The sequence below is a fragment of the Lepidothrix coronata genome, unplaced genomic scaffold (genome assembly GCF_001604755.1).
Source record: "Lepidothrix coronata isolate B3197 unplaced genomic scaffold, Lepidothrix_coronata-1.0 Scaffold146, whole genome shotgun sequence".
Lineage (NCBI taxonomy): Eukaryota > Metazoa > Chordata > Aves > Passeriformes > Pipridae > Lepidothrix > Lepidothrix coronata.
In genome coordinates this window covers 1,797,983-1,818,471 of record NW_016690326.1, presented here as the reverse complement: position 1 = coordinate 1,818,471, position 20,489 = coordinate 1,797,983, and the positions used below count along the sequence as shown (strand labels likewise).

The 20,489-nt window shown below is 58.5% G+C and overlaps 3 protein-coding genes across 7 annotated transcripts in view; 1 reads left to right on the top strand and 2 right to left on the bottom strand.

Annotated features, from left to right (window-relative positions):
• Window positions 1-370: 370 nt before the first annotated feature.
• Window positions 371-7,066, bottom strand: FGFR4 (fibroblast growth factor receptor 4). 2 transcript variants are annotated; one of them, XM_017828213.1, is made up of 18 exons: window positions 7,019-7,066; window positions 6,540-6,645; window positions 5,307-5,576; window positions 5,112-5,201; window positions 4,791-4,957; window positions 4,580-4,703; window positions 4,104-4,294; window positions 3,851-3,989; window positions 3,575-3,768; window positions 3,186-3,331; window positions 2,811-2,932; window positions 2,601-2,711; window positions 2,283-2,473; window positions 1,756-1,878; window positions 1,610-1,680; window positions 1,216-1,353; window positions 1,043-1,148; window positions 371-961 (listed from the first exon to the last, which is right to left on the bottom strand). In XM_017828213.1, the coding sequence occupies exons 2-18, from the start codon at window positions 6,610-6,612 to the stop codon at window positions 815-817; spliced, it is 2,403 nt and encodes an 800-aa protein (XP_017683702.1). In that variant the 5' UTR covers window positions 6,613-6,645; window positions 7,019-7,066; the 3' UTR covers window positions 371-814. The 2 variants fall into 2 exon arrangements, with proteins under 2 accessions (XP_017683702.1, XP_017683701.1); XM_017828212.1 differs by lacking the exons at window positions 6,540-6,645; window positions 7,019-7,066 and having other exon boundaries at window positions 5,307-5,994.
• A 4,161-nt stretch (window positions 7,067-11,227) lies between these two features.
• ZNF346 (zinc finger protein 346) lies at window positions 11,228-19,634 on the bottom strand. Of its 2 annotated transcripts, XM_017828231.1 has the most exons (7): window positions 19,534-19,634; window positions 19,263-19,366; window positions 19,082-19,177; window positions 17,107-17,257; window positions 15,410-15,649; window positions 12,819-12,912; window positions 11,228-11,543 (listed from the first exon to the last, which is right to left on the bottom strand). In XM_017828231.1, the coding sequence occupies exons 1-7, from the start codon at window positions 19,592-19,594 to the stop codon at window positions 11,438-11,440; spliced, it is 852 nt and encodes a 283-aa protein (XP_017683720.1). In that variant the 5' UTR covers window positions 19,595-19,634; the 3' UTR covers window positions 11,228-11,437. The 2 variants fall into 2 exon arrangements, with proteins under 2 accessions (XP_017683720.1, XP_017683721.1); XM_017828232.1 differs by lacking the exon at window positions 15,410-15,649.
• A 332-nt stretch (window positions 19,635-19,966) lies between these two features.
• Window positions 19,967-20,489, top strand: part of UIMC1 (ubiquitin interaction motif containing 1) — a 39,851-nt gene continuing 39,328 nt past the window's right edge. For all 3 annotated transcript variants that reach the window (XM_017828157.1, XM_017828156.1, XM_017828158.1), the window contains exon 1: window positions 19,967-20,071. The gene's annotated coding sequence lies outside the window, so the exon portion shown is untranslated. The remainder of the gene's footprint in view (window positions 20,072-20,489) is intronic.

Below are 20,489 nucleotides of genomic sequence, written 5' to 3'. Positions count from 1 at the left end.
GGGGGAATGCAGAGGGTCCCCTGTGCACAGGGCAGGGCCCCAGAGCACTTTCCCAGCCTGGGAGCCCATGGCAGTTGAGGGATCGGTTTCAGGGCGATGCTGGTAGCGGAGTTCACGGTGGCTTAGTGCAGCAGTGGCTAATGGGGAACAGATGCGAGGGTGCTTTGTGCTGGAGCAGGCCTGGAGGCACGGGAGTGGGGGACATCGCTTCCTGCACCTGTGGCACTGCCTCCGTGTCCCTGCAGAGTGGTCACAGGCCCCCCGCGCTGGCTGGGGTGAGGAGGCACCAAGGAGGCAGCCACTGATCTGCCTTCCCAGCTTATGTGAGCCCTTTGCCCCCCAGGAGCAGCCCAGAAACTGCGATATTGGGGTCTATTCCAAAAAAATAATTTATCAGGTTGATATTTCACGTACATAAATATTCATCTCTGTGGCTATGTACAGATGCAGCAGGAGGCCGACAGCAGTGGGGCTCCCACCCAGAGACACTTCCACCAAAGCGCTGGCCAAAGCCCATCTCCCTGGGCGATGTCATGGGCATCCCACACAGTTCCTGCCTGGACAGGATCTAGCTCCCTCTGCCAAACAATGCGAGGCAGGTCTCAGCCAGGACTGATGGCTCAGTGCCCAAATGGAGCCAGGAGAGAGGGACACCCTGCCCCAGCATTGCAGCTCAGGGCCCTGCCTGCCCACTGCTCACCCCAAACAAAGCAGGGAACCTCCTGGGGAGCCTGGCAGCTTTCAGAGCCAGAAACCTGGACCTGCTCCCAGCAAGGGCAGAGGCAGCCTTGGCATCACCCTTCCCTGCCCGCCCTTAAGTCCTCACACTGGGGTAGGAGAAGAGGCGGGGAGCCAGCGGCAGAGGGTCGTGAGTGAAGACGGAGTCGTCGGAGGAGCAGGAGCTGGCAGTGTCCTCGCAGGAGGGTGAGTACTGCTCAAAAGGCATGGAGAGGTCCAGGTACTGCAGGGAGGGACGGTGCCATCACCACCAGTGCTGTCAGTGCCCATGCTGCCCACCCCCACCAGATCCTCCACCTCTCACCTCCTCCGAAACGGCTGCCAGTATCTTGTCCAGCCCCTCCACAAGCTGCTTGAAGGTGGGGCGCTGCGAGGGCACGGCGTGCCAGCACTCCCGCATCAGCATGTACCTGGGAGGCAAGTGGTGTTAATGGGGTCTCACTGTGCCCCCTGCCTCCCCACCTGGCCAGTACTCACAGCTCATGGGTGCAGTTAGATGGCCGGTCCATGCGGTGCCCCTCCTTCAGCAGCTTGAAGAGCTCCTCCACAGGGATGCCGGGGTACGGGGAGCCCCCCAGTGTGAAGATCTCCCACATCAGGATCCCGAAGGACCACCTAGGATCACGCATGGCAAAGGGGGGGTCAACCATGTTCAAGGGTCCTTCCCCAGCTTGCCTCTCTGCACCCTGCAGTGCTGTGGGAGCAGGGATGGCAGAGGGTGGCATCACCTCGGGGGAAGATGTGCCCCACTGCTGCTGTCCCCATGGAGCATCTCCATCCTACTCACGGGGACCCTCCAGTATGTGCATAACTCCACAGTGCTGCCTTGTCCCACACAGACAACACACCCTCATTCCCCCACAGGACTCACACATCGCTCTGGTGGGTGTAGACACGGTCGAACAGGGCCTCTGGTGCCATCCACTTCACTGGCAGGCGACCCTATGAGAGCAACCCCCTGCTCAGCTCAGCCCTGGCTGGGGGTCCCTGTGCCCCTCTCCCGGGACCCCCACTCACGTTGCTGGTTTTCTTGTAGTAGTCGATGTCATGGACGTCTCTGGCCAAGCCAAAGTCAGCGATCTTCATCACGCTCTCTGCCGTCACCAGCACATTGCGGGCGGCCAGGTCACGGTGGATGCACTGCGGGGTGGGAGCGTTGCCCACAGGGGTGTGAGATGGTGGTTCCAGCTCTGTATGTCCCCTCCACACACCCAGAGGTGCTGTTTCTCTCCCATACATCCCCCAGCACTTCTGCAGGGGTGGGGCCACCCCCTCATCAGGCTTTCTGCAGTGACAGGCGCACTGCTGGGACACACACACTCCTCGGCGGGTGGGTCAGGCTTTCAGCCCCACATTTCTGGGGAGATACTGCCTTGAGCTTTGCTGGGTGAGGCTGGTAGGTTCTGGACAGCCTGTGGGAATGGGTTGGGCTCCCTCTCCATGGGGACAGCAGGTTCACCAGGGACACACCGCTCCCCTGTCACCACCATGCCCCCCCAGCTGTGCCCAGCACAAGCAGCTCACGTGGGCCGTGCCAGCCCTACCCGCTTCGACTCCAGGTACTCCATGCCACGGGCCACCTGGTAGACGCAGGAGACCAGGTCCTTGAAGGAGAGCTGCTCCTCAGGCATTGCCGTGACGTCGAAAGCATAGTCGGGTGTCGGGGGGCGGCGGGCACGGAGGTACTCGCGCAGGTTGCCCTTCGCAGCAAACTCCACAATCACGTACAGCGGCCCTGGGAAGGGCAGCCACTCACTCAGCTCCTGCCCTGTCCCTCCCCAATCGGCCACTGTCCCCAACAGCCCCCATCCCCTGGTCATGCTCCATGCCCTGTCCAAACCCTGCCCGCACAGCCCCCTCACCATCCTGCGTGCAGACTCCCAGGAGGTTGATGATGTTCTTGTGTTTGTCCATGAGCTTCATCATCTCCATCTCGGATATGAGGTCAGCCAGGTCCTTGTCAGTGGCATTGTCTGGGGAAGGAGGGCAGTGTCACCGTGCCAGATGGGTGGCACTCCAACCTAGCACTGATGCCACCTCTGTTCCTGGGACACTGGCACAGGAGTCTTTACCTTTCAGCATTTTGACAGCTACGGTGACAGCTCTGTCTGGCCGGTCTCTGTCGATCCCGTAAGCCTCTGCCCGCACCACCTGGCCAAAGCAGCCTTCCCCCAGGGGCTTCCCCAGCACCAGCCTAGCAGGGACAGGCAGAACCGTGAGGGACCACAGGGATGGCCCCACTCCCTACCACCACATGGACGAATCCTGAGGGGCAGAGGCAGTGTGGCTGCCCCTCTCTGTCCAAGCTGAATCCCAGTGCCCCAGGGTACAGAGGTGCTGAGGTGTCTGGTGGTGGCCAGAGACCTCCCCATATGTCACCCACGTGCTGCTGTCCCTGGGGCAGCTGGGAGAGCAGCCCCCAGTCCCTGCCCCACATGGCACCGTACTTGTCTCGGGGGAACTCCCACTTGGCATCAAGGGGCAGGTCCAGCTCCATGACACCAGCCAGCATTGGGGCACAGCTGGAGGAGAGACGAGTGACGCGCATCAGGGATGTGCTGGACTTCCCGGAGGAGCTGGAGTCCAGGGAGAACTGTGGAGACCAAGGGACCTCAGCCATCCTGCCCCATGTTCCAGGGCCAAAGAGAGTCCTAACAGTGCTGCACAGAGACCCTCACTTGGAGCAATGGGGCGAGGGAGCCACAGGAGGCAATGGGGAAGGGCAGCCCCAAGGCTGGTAGCAGGGTGAGGTGTGACGGGTACAAGTGGCACTCGTGGAGCCAGTTGGTCACCAAGGTCCCCCCTGTGCCCAACAGGGCTCCAGCTCATCACCCACCTGTCGGATGAGTGGGAATTTGGAGAGCTTGTGAACCGCCATGGGCTCCAGGTGCTGCTTGCTCGACTGAGTCTGCATCCGACAGAGCACCATGATAATGATGGCCATGGCCACGGCCAGAGAGCCTGAGGTGTAGATGATGATGTCCGTGTACTTGGCCTCAGGGGCTTCAGCTTCCCGCACCAGCTCCTCCTCTGGGGAGAGCGAATGAGTTGGCCTGAGGCATGGCCTCTGCGTGCCAGGGGTCCAAGACCCCACCCCAGGACCCCACCCTACCTGGCAGGACGGTGAGCCAGGCAGACTGGTAGGAGAGGCCAATGGAGTTCCCTGCCAGGCAGGTGTACTCGCCAGCATCCTCCACGGAGACATTGCGCAGGTACAGCACCTCCACCTCAGAGCTGTTGATGTCTGCAGTCTGCCAGGGAAAGGGATGGATGGTCAGCATCCCTCTTCCTCGGGGGGCTCTGTGCACCCCTGTCACCACTTTAGGGTGGGTATCTGGGATCTGGGTGCTTCCAGCTCTTTTTACCTTGAGCACTTGCACGTAGGGGACCCCATCAGGACCGTAGTTGCTGCCGTTCACCTCAATGTGCTTCAGCCACTGGATGTGGGGCTGGGCATCGCTGTAGACCTTGCAGAAGAACTCCACATCACTGCCCACAAGGGCCGTGGTGTTGGCAGGCAGCCCAGCCTGCAAGATGGGCCTGTGCGGGGACCTCTCTGTGCACAGGGAACAGAGCAGTGTCACTGACACAGTGGCCCAGAGCAGGGGCTCCTTTCTCCCTCCCTCTCCACCCACCATGGAGCCACGGAGAGCCCTTCCCCAGCACTACAGCAGACCAATGCAACATGAGCCTGGTCTCCATCCCACATCCCTGGGGTGCAAGGGACATGTGGGCTGCACCAGAGAGAAGCCACGAAGCTCCTCCACCCCCTTCCCCTGACACAACCCCTCTGCCTGGCGTGGGGGGAGCCTGGACCAGCGCTGTGCTGAGGAGCCCTCACCCAGCACATCCAGGAGGTAGCTGTAGCGGATGCTGCCAAACCTGTTTTCCACCAGGCAAGTGTAGTTGCCGCGGTCAGAGGGCACCACACTCTCCATCACCAGGCTCCAGTGCTGATGCCGGAGCTGCCGACGGGGGAGATAAGGCAGCAAGGTGAGATGGGGGAGATGGATCCCAGGAGGGGAGGTGTGGTAGGGGGAGCTGGCCCGTACCCGGATGCCCCCGATGCGGTGCTCCCCCCGGAACTCGCGCCCATTCTTGAACCAGCGTATGCTGGGGCTGGGGCTGCCCGAGGCCGGGCAGCGGAACTTCACTGTGTTCCCTGCAGGGACTGCATACAGCTTCTTGTCCATCCGGTGTGGGTGAGTCCAGTAAGGAGCTGGGGACATGTGGGACATACAGTGGGAGGGGGCCAAAGGGCAGCTAGGGGCCTGTTCCCAGCTGCCTCTGCTGGGACTGGGAGACAGTAGTGTCCCATGCCCCTGGTTCTGCCCCAGCTGCCCTTTTCTGCAGTGCCCTGGTATGGTACTGACCTCTGGGCACATAGATGGGCTCCTCATTTCGGTCTCTGTGGGGACTGTCGCCATCACTATCTTCATCATCATCACCTGATGCCAGGGAGTCTGCAAAAGGAAACGGATTGAGAGGGACATCCCTGCCCACAGGGCTGGGTGGGCAGTGGCTGCCTTGCTGCCCTGGGGGTTGCTGGGCAATGCCAGGGCCCCTACCCACAACGGAGATGGTGAAATTGCGCAGGATCTCCCCAGTCCCCCGCGCCCGGCACACGTAGAGCCCTGAGTCCTCATAGGCAACCTCCGAGATCTCCAGCAGACTCTGCCGGAGATGGATGCGACCTCCCGAGACAAGAGGCCGAGACTCCTTGTACCAAACCACACTGGCACCGCTCTGGTTGGCATCACAGTACAGCTTCAGCACATTGCCCGGGTCCAGCAGGAGATGTTCTTCTTCTGACTCCAGCAATGGGCTCTCAAATAGCTCTGGAGAGACACGGTGAGTGCCCACCCTGGTGCTCACCCCTCCCAGGACCCCACCACATGTCCACCCCAGTGCAGAGAACATGTGGTGTGACACAGGCTGGTGCCCAGCTCTGCCACCCCGGAGGCAGGTGAGGGCTGGACTCTGCCCTAGGGCACAGGGACATGCTTTACCCAGTGGCATGTCCTGTCCAAGGCCACACATGGCACCATCCTTCCACCACTCCCAGTGGCACAGGTGCTCCAGCCCATTCTGCTTCACTCAACCCAGCAACAAACCCACCCGGCCACCCATCGTTGGACCTTCACATGCCCCAGGCACGGCCGGGACCATTACGCCTGGCTATCTCTGGAGATGCTCAGGCTGGCAGCAGGGCCTTGCCTGCCCATGGCCAGCAGCAGCGTGTGCACCTGGAGGGCAGACACCACCTGGCTACCAGAACGGCAATACCAGCGCAGCCCGACTGCCCGCGTGCAGTGGCCTGGGGGTCAAAGTGCGTCCCCAGCCCTCTGCGTGGCCAGTACGGGTGGGATGTGAGGTAGCTGGGCCTCTAGTCCCCTGGGACACGTCCTCCTCCCGTACCCAGCATGGCGAGGCACTGTCGGCACCTCACCAGGAGCCACGCAGAACTGCGACAGCCCACGGCAGTCACGCCACCCCGCTCTGCCACGCATATCCACCGAGCGAGCCAAGCCTCCGCGGCACAGGGACAGTCTGCCTGGAGCCACTCTGCTCCTCCCAGCCTCCACACCTCCTCTCCCGCTGATGGAAACGCTGGTCCCCGTGCCATGTCCTTGGCTCCCGCCAGCCCAGCCCCGCAGGCAGAGCGGTGGGGCTGCGTGCCCAGGGTGAGCACTCGCACCCCCAACCCGGGGCTCAGTGCCCATCTGGGATGGGGAAAGTATTCAGAAAGTATGACTCCCTTCCCGCCACCTCCCGGCCCCGCTTCGACCCCGCAGCCGTACCTGGCTCCATCGCCTTGCCCTGGGCAGCCGCCGCCAGCAGCAGCCCTGCCACGACCTGTAAGAGGGGCCGCATCTTCCAGGCCCCCGCGGCGAGGGGGGTCCCACCCTGCGGGACAGGCAGGGCCGGGTGAGCGGATCCGGCCGAGCAGCCCCCTCCCGTCCCGGGGCACCGGGGAGCAGCGGCGCGGATTTCCCAGGGCACGGCGAGAGTGGGTAAGCATGGAGGGGAGGCAGAGAACGGGTGTCCCTGGGCAGTTTGAGATCCCTTACAGAGCCTCCCCCCCTTGGGAGTGGGCATGGAGAGGGGGAACACCCCGTCTGGATGCCGGGAACACGACTCGTCCTGCCAGCGGCAGCCTCGTCAGGGCGCTGGGGGAAGTTTACCAGGGGAAGGGGGACCGTGGGGATTCCAGGGAGGGGGGAGAGTGTCCCGAGTGGGGGATCCCGAATAGTCCCGGGGGCGAGGGTCGCGTTGTTACCGGTGGTGACGGACTCCCGCGGCGGAGCCGCCCGCGCTGCGCGGGGAGGGCCCGGGCAAAGTCCGGGGGCAGCGGGCTCAGCGCCGCCGCGCCCCGCACCGCGGCCCCATGGCGGCAGGACCGGGGACGGCTCTGGCTCTGGCTCCGGCTGCAGGCAGGGCTGGGGCTCGCTCCGGGCTGGCTCCCGCCCCGCTCTGCCGCCGCCGCGGGGGCGCGGGCACTTTGTAGGGGCGCGCTCGAGTTACAGTGGCCCCGCCCGAAGCGCTGGGGAGGCGCGGGGGGGGGACTGGGACCGGCCCCGCTCCGCCGCCTCCTTTGCAAACCGACCCGCCGCCGGGCTGAGAGGATAGTGGGGGGCGGCACTGACCGCGACCCCCCCACAACAGCGAGAGGCGGCCCTCGGGCCCCGCCGCTGCACCATCCCCGGGAGGGTGGGAACGCGTGGGACTGCAAAACACCCGGGGCTGCTCCCTTGTGCCATCTCCCAGGCAGATCCCACGCGTGGAGAGCAGCAGATGGGTCGAGGGGACAAGGCCACCCCCGTTTCCCCCCGTGGCACCCCAGTTGCTGGGAGCGGGAGCACCCCGGCCCCGGGATGCCGAGGGTGCCCCGGCAGCAGTGCCCGCCGGCGGATGCCCTGGCCCGGGCTGGGCGCATTGCGTTGCTGGGTACCCGGCAGCCCACACGCTAATTGCGCTGTAATTAGTTGTAGCGTTATCGCTGCCGGTGCCATAAAGCGGCTGTGACCCTCATTAGGAGCCCATAACGGAGCGTCGTAAAACACCGAGAGGCTGCAGCCAGCATTGGAGTGGCCTAATCCGGCCCATAAACACTTCGTCCTCGCCTTCCCGGTGCTGCTGCCTGTGCCAGAGTGGGCAGACCCCACCACGGCCAGGTCACGCTGCCCATCTGCCCACGCAGGACCCCTAGGCACTGGGGGATGCCTGGCCTCACACACTGACCTAGTGTGGTCCTCAGGAACACCTTCCCCTGGGCATCCTGCTGCCAGCAAGGGGGGACAGAAGGTGTTCCCAGGTCCCAGCATTGCTCTTCGTTGCTGCATCGCCATCTGCTTCACCATCTCTCTGCTTTCCAGCAAGACCTTCTAGGGTCGTGCTGAGCCCCACATGCAGCATTGTCCATGTCTGGTGTGGAGCCTGAGTTTGTGTGAGTGGGATGCACTGTCACTGTCACCCCTCACCCTGTAGGGCAACACTGCCAGGGCCAAAGCACAGCCACATCTGTACTGCTCCAGGATGCCAAACCAGCAACTTTCAGCATGACATGGCTTCATTGTGAGGTCTGGTTGGTGCACCGTTCCCCCATGCTGCTGGGGTGCTGGTCCCCTCCCGGGGTGCAGAGGTGCACAGAGCAGTCCCAGGGGCCAGCAGCCCCCAGCAGCTGTTCATTCCTGCTGATGCGTGAAGGGGACGAGAACATCAATTTCACGGAGCAGCGGCCACCCCTGCAGAGTTCACAGCGTGCCGGAAGCACAGAAAAATGTTGGGTTCAGCTCAATTCGAACCAAAACCAAATTAAAACCAGAGAGAAGGGGTTGTTCCCAGTGCTGGGAACACCAGGGGAGAGCTGGGACTCTGGGGAGCCTGTGGGAGCCATGGCCTGGGATGGGCAGGGAGAGAGATCTCCTGTATCCCAGGGATCCCCGATGCTGGGTGAAAGCAAGGCAAAGAGACCAGTGCTGGCACCTCATCCCATGGCACACCAAGCATCCCTGCTGGGTCAGGGCAATGCTGGGCACAGGCTGGGGCTTGGTGGGATGGAACTGTGGGCAGCTGGGAACCCGTAGCCTCTCTGCCGTGGGGCAGTGCTAGGCTGGGGCTGGGCTGCCTGGCTTGATTTATAACAGCAACTGATGGCAAACAAAAAGCCCTTCACAGCAGCACAGCCCCACCGCCTGCCACCCGCTGCCGGCAGCACCGCCACGGCCTCTGCCACGCCAGCAGTTCAACAAGGGGGGATTGTGCCAGCACAGCACCCTGCGCTGCTAGTGGACCCCTGTCCCAGCACCCTCCTCTGCTGCTCCTGTCTCCCCAGCTCATGGACTGTTCCCATCACTGCAGCACCGCACGGGATGTGTGACCCCCGCCTGCTGAGCCACAGTGGGAGCTCAGATGCAGTGGGGTACCCAGAGAGGGAGTGTGTCCCCATAGCCCTGCAGATGGGGCAGGTGGACCCACTCTGCCTCATGCCCAACTGGGAGAGGTGACCCCCTGGCCAGACCCTCGGGCTCACTTACAAGTGCAGGGCCCCACGGCAGCAGCGAGCACGCACGAGGGGCCGGGCGCCGGCATGCTGGAGCTTCATCCTCCCGCCCCTGCCCCTTCCCCCAGGCAGTAAATCATCCCCACTCCTCTCATGAAAGGCCCATGTATGCACTGCCGGTGCAGGGAGCCTGCCTGGTGCCAACAATATTGCTCTTGGAAGGCAGCCGGAGCTGCGGGAACACAGCCGCCCCTTGTGCCTGGCCCCAGCGCTCGCCGACACTCCCGCTGTGGTGGCACCTGTGGCCGGCATGAGCACGCGCGGCACCGTGGCTCCTGGGGGGCCGGAGCCTGGGGGGCTCTTTCCTCCTGGAAGTTTCTCTTGGCTTCCTCTGAACAGCAGTTGTTTGAGGGGCAGGAGCCCCAGCTCCCTGTACCCCATATGTGTATGGGGTCCAGGAGCTGAGGCTGAGCAAGCTCATGCCATGTACTGGGGTGATGGGAACCCCTTGGCACAGAGGGAGTGGGCCAGCCCTGGAGTACAGGGGTGAGCCCCAGCACAGGGGCTTCCAGCTCCATCCAGCCCCACTGGCCACATGGCAGCTTTCAGCCACAATCTGCTGTCCTCACATCCATGGGGACCCACCAAGGCAGGCAGGGCCCATGGCAGAGGGGCAGCCATCCCAGGCTGGGCAGGGCACTCTGCAGGGGCTGGGTGCAGTGCTGGAGGTGAGCAGCCAGGCTCAGGGCAGTGCTTCTCACCAGGCCCTGGTCTTGCCTGCCCATCCTTATCTCCAGCTGGGAGGGACTGATGGAACAACCCAGCTCGGTTAAGGTTTAACCAGGCAGAACTTGGCAAACATGAACCTGCTGCTCCCTCTGGGGAGCCAAGAATGTGGGGCCCAGCACAGGGGCTGCAAGACAGAGACACTGAGGTCCTGGGCTTTGGCCACAGCATGGCACAGGAGCACTCACAGACTGGGGCAGCGAGGGCTGAGCGGGGAAAATGTGGGGTGGGGGTAACCTGGCAGCAGAGCAGGCAGTGCCATGTCTTGTCCCTGCTGCAGTCCTGTTGCCCCTTCCTGTCCCAGCTGTGTGGGGGAGCGCTGGTACCGCAGGCAGCACAGGGAACAGGGTGCATGGGGCCAGGATGGGTGCTGCTCCCCTTGGGGATGTGGCACATGCCATGTGCTGGGCTGGGAACCATGGTGCCCACCTGTGGGCCAAGCAAGCAGGATCTTTGCCTCCCAGCCCTGTCCCCTGTACAGCACTGGGGAGAGCTGTAGCCACGGCAGGGGGCTGTGAGGCAGGACCGGGGCCACCCCGATGCTCCCAGCCCCTAATCGCAAGCAGGCACCCGGCCCTGACTCCACATCTGCACCTGATTTACTTGCTGGAGCCAGTGAGGCCACGAGGGATGGCAGCGGTTGGGGCTGCAGCTGGGGCTGCGCTCTCCCCAGCTCAGGGGGAGCCCCACGGCCCAGCCCTGCACTTCTAGAGCAGCAGTTGGTCCCATGGAGCTGATGTGGTGAGGGCAGGGGACTGTGGTGCTTCCGTGGGGGACGTGGCTGGCGGGCAGCTCATGCCCTTCCCCGTGTCTGCCAGCCTGGGAAGCGCTGGGGCTCAGCCCAGAGAGGCAGCCAGAGCCCTGGTTCAGGGCAGGGATGAGCAGAGCTGGGCCGACAGCATGCCAGCATCAGGGCACACCTGGGGACAGGGGCTGCTCTCTGTCCTCAGCCTCCCTGGGCTTGTGGGTGGCTCTGGCCCCACAGCCTGGCTCCAGTTCCCCTCTTGTCACACCTAGGCGTGCCCACAGGTGCTGGTGTCCCTCTGAGAGCAGCCCAGCAGCAGGATGGGCAGCCTTCCAGAGTGGGGACAGGGAGGAGGTGGCCACTACCAGCCTGTTGCCAAACCCTCCTTTACACCAGATACACACTTCCTCTCACACCGCACCCACCTTCACAGGAAGCAATTACACAATGAAAACTACTCTAAAGGGAGTGAAGTATTTGCTGTCTAGCAAGTCTCTTCCAGCTGGATCCTTTTCCTGACAGATTCAGTCCTTGTTCTGCTCAACGAGTGCATACAGGAGGGTAGGGTTTTGCTTATCCAGAGGGATAATGAAACCGCTGTGGGCTGGCAAAGGATGTGTGTTCTGGGGCCACCAACAACTCCAAGAACAGTGCTGCAACTTGCTCTAGAAGTCTTGGCTGAAGTAACTGTAGCCTCCTGGGGCAGTTGACTCTTCCCGGACATACTGCTGCGGTGGGAACGGTCCGACAACTGGCACTGCTCCTGGCATCCTGCACATCGAAGGGAGCAAGAGGAAAACACAGGAAAAAAAGGAGACAATGTCACAAATGCTCTGAAATGTGCCAGCTGCAATCACTGCTCAGCAGGCACGGCTGTCAGCAGAGCAACAGCCCACTGCAGCCAAGGCAACAACTTGCCAGAAAACCTTCCAAGTGCATCCTTGCTCTCTGTGCCTGTGTGTAAACAGACACCTTTAGCGTGGCAGAATTAGCCGCGGCACAGCTCAAGGACTGCTAAAGAGCTCCCATTACAAAGCAAGCATCCTGCCTCTCCGCAGGCTGCAGGAGCTGGAACAGGACTGCACGGCTGAATCCAGAGCAGCTTTCTGAAAAGTGGCTGCAACAGCTATGACAACATCTGTGTCCTTAAAGGGAACATTCACGTGTGTGTGTGTTGGGAACATCCTCAGTGCTATCTCTCTGGAACGGGATACTTCTTATTCACTCACTCAGTTGTGCTGTTTGAAAGCTGAAACTTTTCTGGGATGCAGGATGGAGCACAAGTCTTCTAATCAAGTACTCCAGAGAGCCGAGGGACCATGGGGCTGTTATTTCATAGACAAGCAACAAGAGACTCCAGTTTTCTTCCTGACTCATTTGGGAAATTTGGCTACGAGCCTGTCCTCACTTGAGGTAGGGTTTCCTAATACCTCTTCCTTCTAAGAAGCTTTCTAAGCAACCCAGGTTCATTATTGAGTCTCTTTTAGTGAAGGCTCTTAAATTAAAGATCTGAACTTTGACAGTGTTCAGAACAAGTATTTTTGGTATTAATCACCTGGCAACCTGATTTTTTTCAATTAATAATATATGCAGGGCATGCCATTATTTAACTCGCCAGCTGTGAGAGGGAGTAAAGGAATATAGTCCAGGTTTCTGGAGCACGCTGATTCCATGCCAAATTTTACAACAAGCAACCCCAAGGGAGATTAGAATGGCAAGCAGATCTCCACTGAGCCAGTTCTTAATTAAATTAAAATCTCAGCTGTTAAGAGAAACCGTGTTTAATGGGTGTCAGGCTCACTGCAAACGTCTGTGCTGAGCTGAACTATCAGGAACGGAAAGAAACTGGAAGCAGCACAGCCGGGCTGTCTGCAGAGGGAGCTGTTGGAGTGGCGTCAGGACACACAGAGAGAGCCTGCACAGACCCTGCTGTTCTGCTTGGAAGTCAGCTGGAGACACGCGTTCAAAACCGCATTTTAGATTATATTTAGGCCATTGATTTGAACAGCGAGGCTGGAAACACACTTAGACAAGAATGTTACTTACTGATTCTTGTGTTTGAAGCCACTGATGTGAGCTTGGTACTGCTCTATGGAGTTCAGCACTATGTTACATGTGCTGCAGGGGTAGCCCTTCCCGGCTGAAACAGACAGCAATGTTAGCACACACAGCCAGCCAAACCCGGTGCCTGACTTAGAAACAAGCGAGATAATCAATCACCTCATGTATTAAACAACTCTACACAAAGACAAATAACAAGTCAACAGCCTGACCAGGCAGGGAGGTCACACAATCCCACTACCCCACTGTGTATCAGCCAGTCACTGTGAGGGAATCACTAAGACAAAAAAGCTTTCCTAATGAGAACATGGGTTTGTTCATCGATAACAACAAAGACACATTTCCTACGAATAGGTCACAGTATCAGATATAGTAAAAGTCTTAGCATTAGGACCCCAACCCCGATGCTATACTGCCTTTGCAACTCCATTTTTTTCCCACATTCTCACTTCTCCTGATCTGGAAATCTCATAACAGAGAATGAGGGAGATACTGAATTTGTAAGCTAATAGCATTTCAATAATAAAAACAGCCAGAGGAGATTACACCCAATGTCCAGCTCCACAATGCAGCATTCTGCTAAGCCTTGCTGAGGTGCCAACTGAGGATATTAAGCTCTGTCCTCAAGCAGTTTGGTTACAGTCAGCGGATCAGTTAACTGCCAGGAAAAAAATAGTTTCCAACAATAGTTGTACTAGACAGGATCAATGGTTTTGTGTAACATGACAACTCCAGCCAGACTGAAAGTTCAGGAGGTCACAGATACCAAACAGGCAAGCATGGCAGCACAGGATTCTCTATCAGGGAAAAATTCTGGCAGTTGTCCTCAAGATATTAAGCGTTCCTGAATTTTGGCTCACTGGAGAAGGGCTCTGCCTGGGAGTCTCACAAGGAAAACATTTCATTAAGATGAAAGAGGACACGGATCCCAGGGGTGCAGAGCAGCAAATCACTGAGCGGGAAGCACAACATAGCATGCGACAGACACTTCCCCATGTGGCTGCTGCACCTCAGAGATTCCAGACTCCGGTGGGACACTGAGCTTTTAAAATGGATCTAGATCTGGGCAGGAAAGGCCAGAGGAGCCAATACAGTCTCAGGTCTGCCTCCCTGCACCACCAAGGTCAAGATCTCTCTGTTGCAAATCCAGCCAACAGGTGTGTTCATAAAGTTGTCTAAACTGCACTTCTGTACTCCAAACCTCTGGTTCGCAGAGGACTTTAAGCAGACAAACACCTCAGTGTTGCACTGCAAAGAACACCTGCTGCCAGCCAGGTCCCAGTAGAGAGTTTAGGAACAGGTGTGGCTGTTGGCACAAAGAGACAGCAAAGAGAGTGGGAGAAAACATGCCTGACTACAATCCATCCCATCCCATCCCATCCCATCCCCCCCAAATTACAGCCCAGACTCTGAAACTCTCCAGAACAGCTGAAGTGCCCCGGAGATGTGTCTGTATGTACTCTGGTTCTGCTGGCACTTCCTGGGACACATCAATCACACGGGCAAGGGCACTGCCCACCTACCCAGCCCACCTGGGCTGGGGCTCCTGCCACTGTCAGCGCCTGAGTCACACTCAAGTAGAACCATTCATCAGACCCCACTAATTAGGTGCAGAGCAGATGGGTAACACGAGATACCGAGCACCTTCTCCATCTCCCACATGGCCACGCAATGTGGGAGAGAACATTACTTGGCTAATTGAGCCTCATTTGTCATAAGTGCTACCGGTATCTAAAGGTGGCCTGCAAAGAATTAGAATAATTAATCTTCTGCTTGTGTGGGTTTTTATGACAGAGAAAGGAGCTCTTGATGAAGATTTTAAGATGATTTGTCTGCTTATTATTTACCTTGAGCATCCAGCAGGTACTAAGACTTCCTGGTCCAACAGAAGGCTGTTGGGAGGAACAAGGGCGTTTTCCTAATGCTTTCACTGGACTCTGAGGGCTTTCATCACATACAAGTGCTCATAAGCAGCAGATCATAAACTAAAAGAGTTTTAACTGTCTGCCTAAAGTTCCTCCTTAATAGCTCTGGAGTTTTAATCCCCACATTCCTGCTTGCTCCAGAGAGAGTTGCATTAGTTCATCAGATGGAAGTGCCCACACAGAGGCAGAAAAGCATTCAGGGAGAAATCTCTCTGGCTTTCATGTGCTTTGAAGCAGCAGGTGCAGTTAAACCTATTCCTTCCATCTTTGGCTAGTCCCCCCCAAAGATGATTTTTAAGCATCAAATGCCACTTTTATCTTTCCATTTTGGATGCAATCACCTAACGAGAAACAGTACTGGCCAAAATCCCTGGATTATCCACACAGAGAATAAAAAGGACACGTCCCCGATTAAACAACATCACAAAACACAACCCAAAGCTCGTCACGAGTAGCTACAGTCTAAAACATCTGCTGCTGGGGGGTTACAGCCAAATCAATCTTATGGTGTATAATCAAGTCCCTCATCATGAGCATTTCTCCCCTGCTCCCTCCACACAGACTTTCTTGTCCAAAGGCCTGTCAGACACATTCTGTTGCTCTCCCACCCTGCTCTCCAGCTGGTTATCAGCCTCCCTGCTGAGAACTCACCCATGAAGGACGATGCAGGTGCATCAGGGGTTCGGCCATAGTGCGCCATCAGCTTGTGTTTGGTCTCTTGCTTTCTGTGCTTCTTGCCTACATAGTGCTGTTTTGCCATAAGGGGGTTGTTGAAAGTGGCATGGCAGAGGCTACAGAACTTGTCTGGGTCAGTAATGTCCTTGTTCTCTTCGTTAGAAGATGCAGTAGAGGTGGGGAGAGCAGCAGGGTGTTTCTGTGGGGGCACTGCTTCTGTTGGGTGAATCCAAACTCTTGGTCAGTCTCAGAACTCACAGGTAAAAACCAGTCACTTTATTTCCCCCAAACTCACACTGAAACTCATAACCTGCTACATCTAACCCCCAAACCTAGACAATGTAAGACACCTTGATAAATTCACGATGCTCCTATCTCTTCCCATAATGCCGAAGAATTTAAAAACATGTGGCAATATAAGTCAGAATATGCCAGGAAAACTTTCAGAGTTTAGAAAAATCCAACAGATTTGCACATTTCTCCTTAATGTAAGCATGACTGTATTCATGAAACAGTGGGTATGAATGAGCTTCCATCTGCTGTTACCATTCCCCAGCCAGAATAGGGGCACAAGCCCCTGCACAGAAAAGGCAGTGGGTTTCTGGAAGCACCGTGCAGCTGCAGGAGTTGATTGTGAACTGAGTTCATGAGGAGTCTTGCCTGAGAAACAGCATGAACGGGACTATGTCTGACACAGTGAATCCACACAGGGAACTGGCTTCCTGTGTGATGGAGAAACCTGCAGCCTCTCACTATGCAGTGCCAAAGACCAGAGCAACAAACCTTCTAGGGATCAGAGAGCTCTTCTCATGCCAAAACCAAAGGTACGCACCAGACTGCTCAGTGCACGTCCACCCCTCCCTGCAGGCTCCTGTCTTACCCAAAAGCAAGGGCTCCAAAGAACTAAAACATCCCACGGGCCACCCTGACCCCAGAGGTGGCCTTGCTCTGCACACACATCTTAACAAAGCCATGAAGACACCCAGGACAGTTTCTGGTTGGAAGATCCCAGCTCAGAGCCAGCACAAGCTGCCACCCTCAGGTGCACTCGAAGGCTGTGTTTTCCCTCCAGCCTGAGCACCTGCAGTCCACCAAGCTCGTGGCTGCCCCATCTGCCCTGGACAGAGGGTTTCCCTCCCCACCCACCAGGCCTTTCCGGCTGCTAGCAAAGGGGTGGGACACACAGGCAGCTGCACCCCAGGCAGACGTGGTCAGACAAGCATATACTGATGCTCCTCAGCTGTACTCTCCCAGTCCCCAGCTATCTGCAGCTCACCAGTCCCTGAACCTCAGAGGTCACATTGTTGTAGCAGAGCAGCTCTGAGGAATTTGCCATATTGGAGTTTCACCAGTCACTACAGTCCCTGTAAGCTTTCAGTGAGCATCATATCCTGTGACAGGGATTTCTACAGTGTAACATCACACTCCTGGTCCCTGCACACAGGGATGGGGGCAACTCTGCTACCAGCTGCATTTCTCCCAAAGCAAACCAAAAATCCACAAAACTTTTTTGCCCACTGAGCAGGCTGTCACAGCCAGGTCTGTGGAGGTGCACTGCTTCTTCTAATTCATAACAAAGAGCGCACACATCCTCACAAGAGCTCATACTTGGGGTGCAACAAACCTCTCAACAGCACCTCAGGACAACGCAAAGGCACTGCAGACACTCATACCTTCCGCTTTGGGGGCCTGCTGCTTCATGTTCTTGGCATGAGTCTTGCCCAAGTAGTGAGATGTTGCCACGGCTGGAGAGGAGAAGGTCATGTTGCAGATGGCACAACACTTGTTCCTGTCCTCCCCGTTGCTGCCTTCTTGCTTGCTGTCCTGTGCACAGAGAACCGCAGAGTGGCTGATGCCAGGAGGGACCTCTGCAGGTCACCCCGTCCAGCCTCCTGGTTATGAGAAACACTACAGTTTGGGGGTTCTGAGAAAAGGTTATGACAAGAAACGCTACAATTTCAGAGTCTAAGAAAAGGTAGCCAGAGACATTTGGGTGCTAAGAAGTCTGATTGAGTAGGACTTCCACGATGCAGCATCACGCTCTCCCTTACTGCAGAGTGTTCTTGCACCAGATTACCGTTTTTAAACCCTTTGGCAAACACTCCAGGCAGAAGGGTTGCCCTCGCCTGTTTGGGCGAAGGACATGGTTAAGTGTGTGGCTGCCAAAACTGGACCAGGCAGTCTCGTCCCCTGCAAGGTGTGAACTGAGCAGCGCAAACATCACTATCAGCTGGGTCATCTGCAACACGATTCCAGCAGCGCAGGGAGCACCAGGCAGTTCTCAGCCTGACACTATGTGCGAAGGCATCCACCATTATCCCCCACCTCCCTGCAAATGCCAGAGTTAGGGATTAGAGCTGAAGCAATCATAAAAGTAGAATCTGTTCCCCAAGGGAGTCAGGGGCAGACAGATGGCTGAATGGAACGTGGGGCCTTTACTGACCAACAGGCTTCAGCTACTGGCTGAGGGAACCCACGTAAGTACAACAAGGATTGCTCTGGGAAGCAAATTCCCGTGGATGGTGAACCCAATGTGCTCTGTGTGATGTTATGCAACAATACTCCTCACAAGCTGTTGCTCCTATTTTTTCTCCACAATTTCAAGCAAGACTATCAAAAAAAGGCAACGTGCATTTGTTTAAATGGAGAAGAAACACTCACAGAGGCTGTTTGAGTGGGGAGGGTAGCAAGAGCTGGGACAAGGGCTGGTGAAACGCCTGCCACTGAGCTCCTCAGTTCTCACAATGCCCTTTCTGAGAGTCTTTTCCTCATTCACTTACAAGGCTGTTAAACAGCCTTTAGCCCAGCAGGTCCTGCTGTGCCATATTCAGCCCTGAGGGGTCGTGCACTCACAGGATGGGTCAGGTTGGAAGGGACCACAGTGGGTCATCTGGTCCCACCTCCCTGCTCAGGCAGCGCCATCCCAGAGAACATGGCACAGGATTCCATCCAGACTGTTCTGGGATATCTCCTGTGAGGGAGACTCCACACCCTCTCTGGACAATCTGTTTCAGTGCTCAGTCACTGCACAGGAACGAAGTTCTTCCTCACGTTCAGGTGGAACTGCCTGTGCATCAGCTTCTGCCTGTTGCTTCTTGCCCTACTGCTGGACAACCTTGAGCAGAGCCTGGTCCATCCTCTCACACTATCTGGTCCTATCTTCCTCTCAGACACTTTACAGAATCACAGAATCATTAAGGTTAGAAAAGGTCTCTGAAATCATCAAGTCCAACCTGTGATTGATCCCCACCTTGTCAACCAGACCAGAGCACTGACTGCCATGTCCAGTTGTTCCTCGAACACCTCCAGGGATGGTGACTCCACCACCTTCCTGGGCAGCCCATTCCAGGGACTGACAACCCTTTCCATGAAGAAACTCTTTCTGATGTCCAACCTGAACCTCCCCAAGCACAGCTTGAGGACTTTTCCTCCTGTTCTGTGGCTGGTTGCCTGGGAGAAGAGGTTGACCCCCACCTGGCTACAACCTCCTGCCAGGGAGTTGTAGAGACCAATAAGGCCTAAACTGCCTCATTTTCTCCAGGTTGAGCCCCCCACCCCCTTCAGCTGCTTCTCATGACTTATCATCCACACTTCACAGACACTGATTTACAGACCTTACTGATAGGCAGCAATCGAGTCCCCGCTCACCTGCTTCGCCTCCAGCTTCATCTTCTTCCCGTGGGCACCCTCCTCCCCACCGTGGATGGACAGGTACCGCCTCACCTTGTTGGCGTGTTTCTTGCTCTAGGGAAAGCAGAGAAAAACCCGCTCTGTGCTCTGCCGTGCCCGGGGGGCGGGCTGGGGTGGGGGGATGCTCCCCGTTCTTTACCTGGTAGTGCGCCAGCCGCTGCGACTCGGAGATGAGCAGGGCGCTGCACACCTTGCACTGCGCCTCGGTGAAGATGTGTCCGTTCTCCCGGATCAGCCGCTCCACTGTGGGGTGGGGGGGCACAGAACGGGGGCGTCAGCGGCCCGGTCGGACCCCGGGAGGTGCGGAGCGGCCCTGTTCGGGCCGCTCCGCACCTCGCGGCGTCCGACCGGGCTGCAAGGAAACTCGTGGGGGCCCGGTCACCCGCCCGCCCCCGGTCCCGCCGCCTCACCCGCCTCTTTGCCCACCGGCGGCCCCGCAGCGTCCCCGTTGCTACCGGCCCCGTCCGCCATGGCCACCACCGCCGCCTCACGCTGTTCTCGCGAGAGCCCGCCCGCGCGCCCCCTCCGTGCCTAGCAACGGCGGGGCGGCCTCCCGCGAGAGCGCCGCGCCCGCCAGGGGAGGTGGCGGCGGACATGTTGGTTGTGGGCATAAGTATAGAGCGCGGCACGGTGGCGGCCGGTCTTTGTGAGTGTTTAAGCGACGCAGCGCATCCTCCTTCGGAGGAAGCGGCGTCCCAGGCTGAGAAAACGGCGAGACCGCCTGTGCCTCAGGGCGAAGCGCCCGGGCCCCGCCCGCCATGGACATGGCGCCGCCCGCTTCAGCGCCCCGACGGCCACGTGAGGAGCAGCGAAGCCGCCGCCGCCATCTTGGGTTAGGGCAATGAGGCCTCCGCCGCCAACTTGAGCGCGGGTGCGGGACCCGCCGACCGGGGCCGGTGCGGGTAGACCTGGCGGGGAGGCCGCGGGCAACGGGGCGGCCCAAGCCCGGTGAGTACCTTGTGCCCTGCGGGGCCTGCTGCTGCCCCGCGGCTCGCCCGGGGCCGACTCGCCGCGGGGCTCCCGGGGCTGTGAGGGATCCCCCTTCCTCCGCCCGGGGCCGTTTCCCGGCCCGTGGCCCCCGGGGCTGACCCCCTTCCCCCACCTCCGCCCCCCCTTGCGTGACCACCGGCCCCCGCTCTGGGTGGCCCGGGACCGGCCCCCAGCGCTGCCCCCTGAGGAAGGGACACCCTCCGTTCCACCCCCAAGGGCAGTTCCCCTGTTCCTTCCCTGGAGATGCAGTGCCTGGAGATACCCTGGAACTCCTCCTGGCCTGTCCCCTTGGGAGGGAACCCCAAAACCAGAGCTTTGTCCTGGCCCCATCCCCTAAGGCCAGGGTGCTCCTGCCCCTCCTGTTCCCCCTGACAGG

Coding starts and splice junctions, on each gene's coding strand:
- FGFR4 (XM_017828212.1), bottom strand. CDS start 5,778: ATGTGTGGCCTTGGACAGGACATGCCACTGGGTAAAGCATGTCCCTGT. Junction 3,769..3,850: donor CTGGCTCACCGTCCTGCCAG/GTAGGGTGGGGT, acceptor CGCTCTCCCCAG/AGGAGGAGCTGGTGCGGGAA. Junction 1,354..1,609: donor TACACCCACCAGAGCGATGT/GTGAGTCCTGTG, acceptor GCGTGATCCTAG/GTGGTCCTTCGGGATCCTGA.
- ZNF346 (XM_017828231.1), bottom strand. CDS start 19,594: ATGGCGGACGGGGCCGGTAGCAACGGGGACGCTGCGGGGCCGCCGGTG. Junction 19,367..19,533: donor GCCGGTGGGCAAAGAGGCGG/GTGAGGCGGCGG, acceptor CCCACCCCACAG/TGGAGCGGCTGATCCGGGAG. Junction 19,178..19,262: donor AGCGGCTGGCGCACTACCAG/GTAAAGAACGGG, acceptor TGCTTTCCCTAG/AGCAAGAAACACGCCAACAA.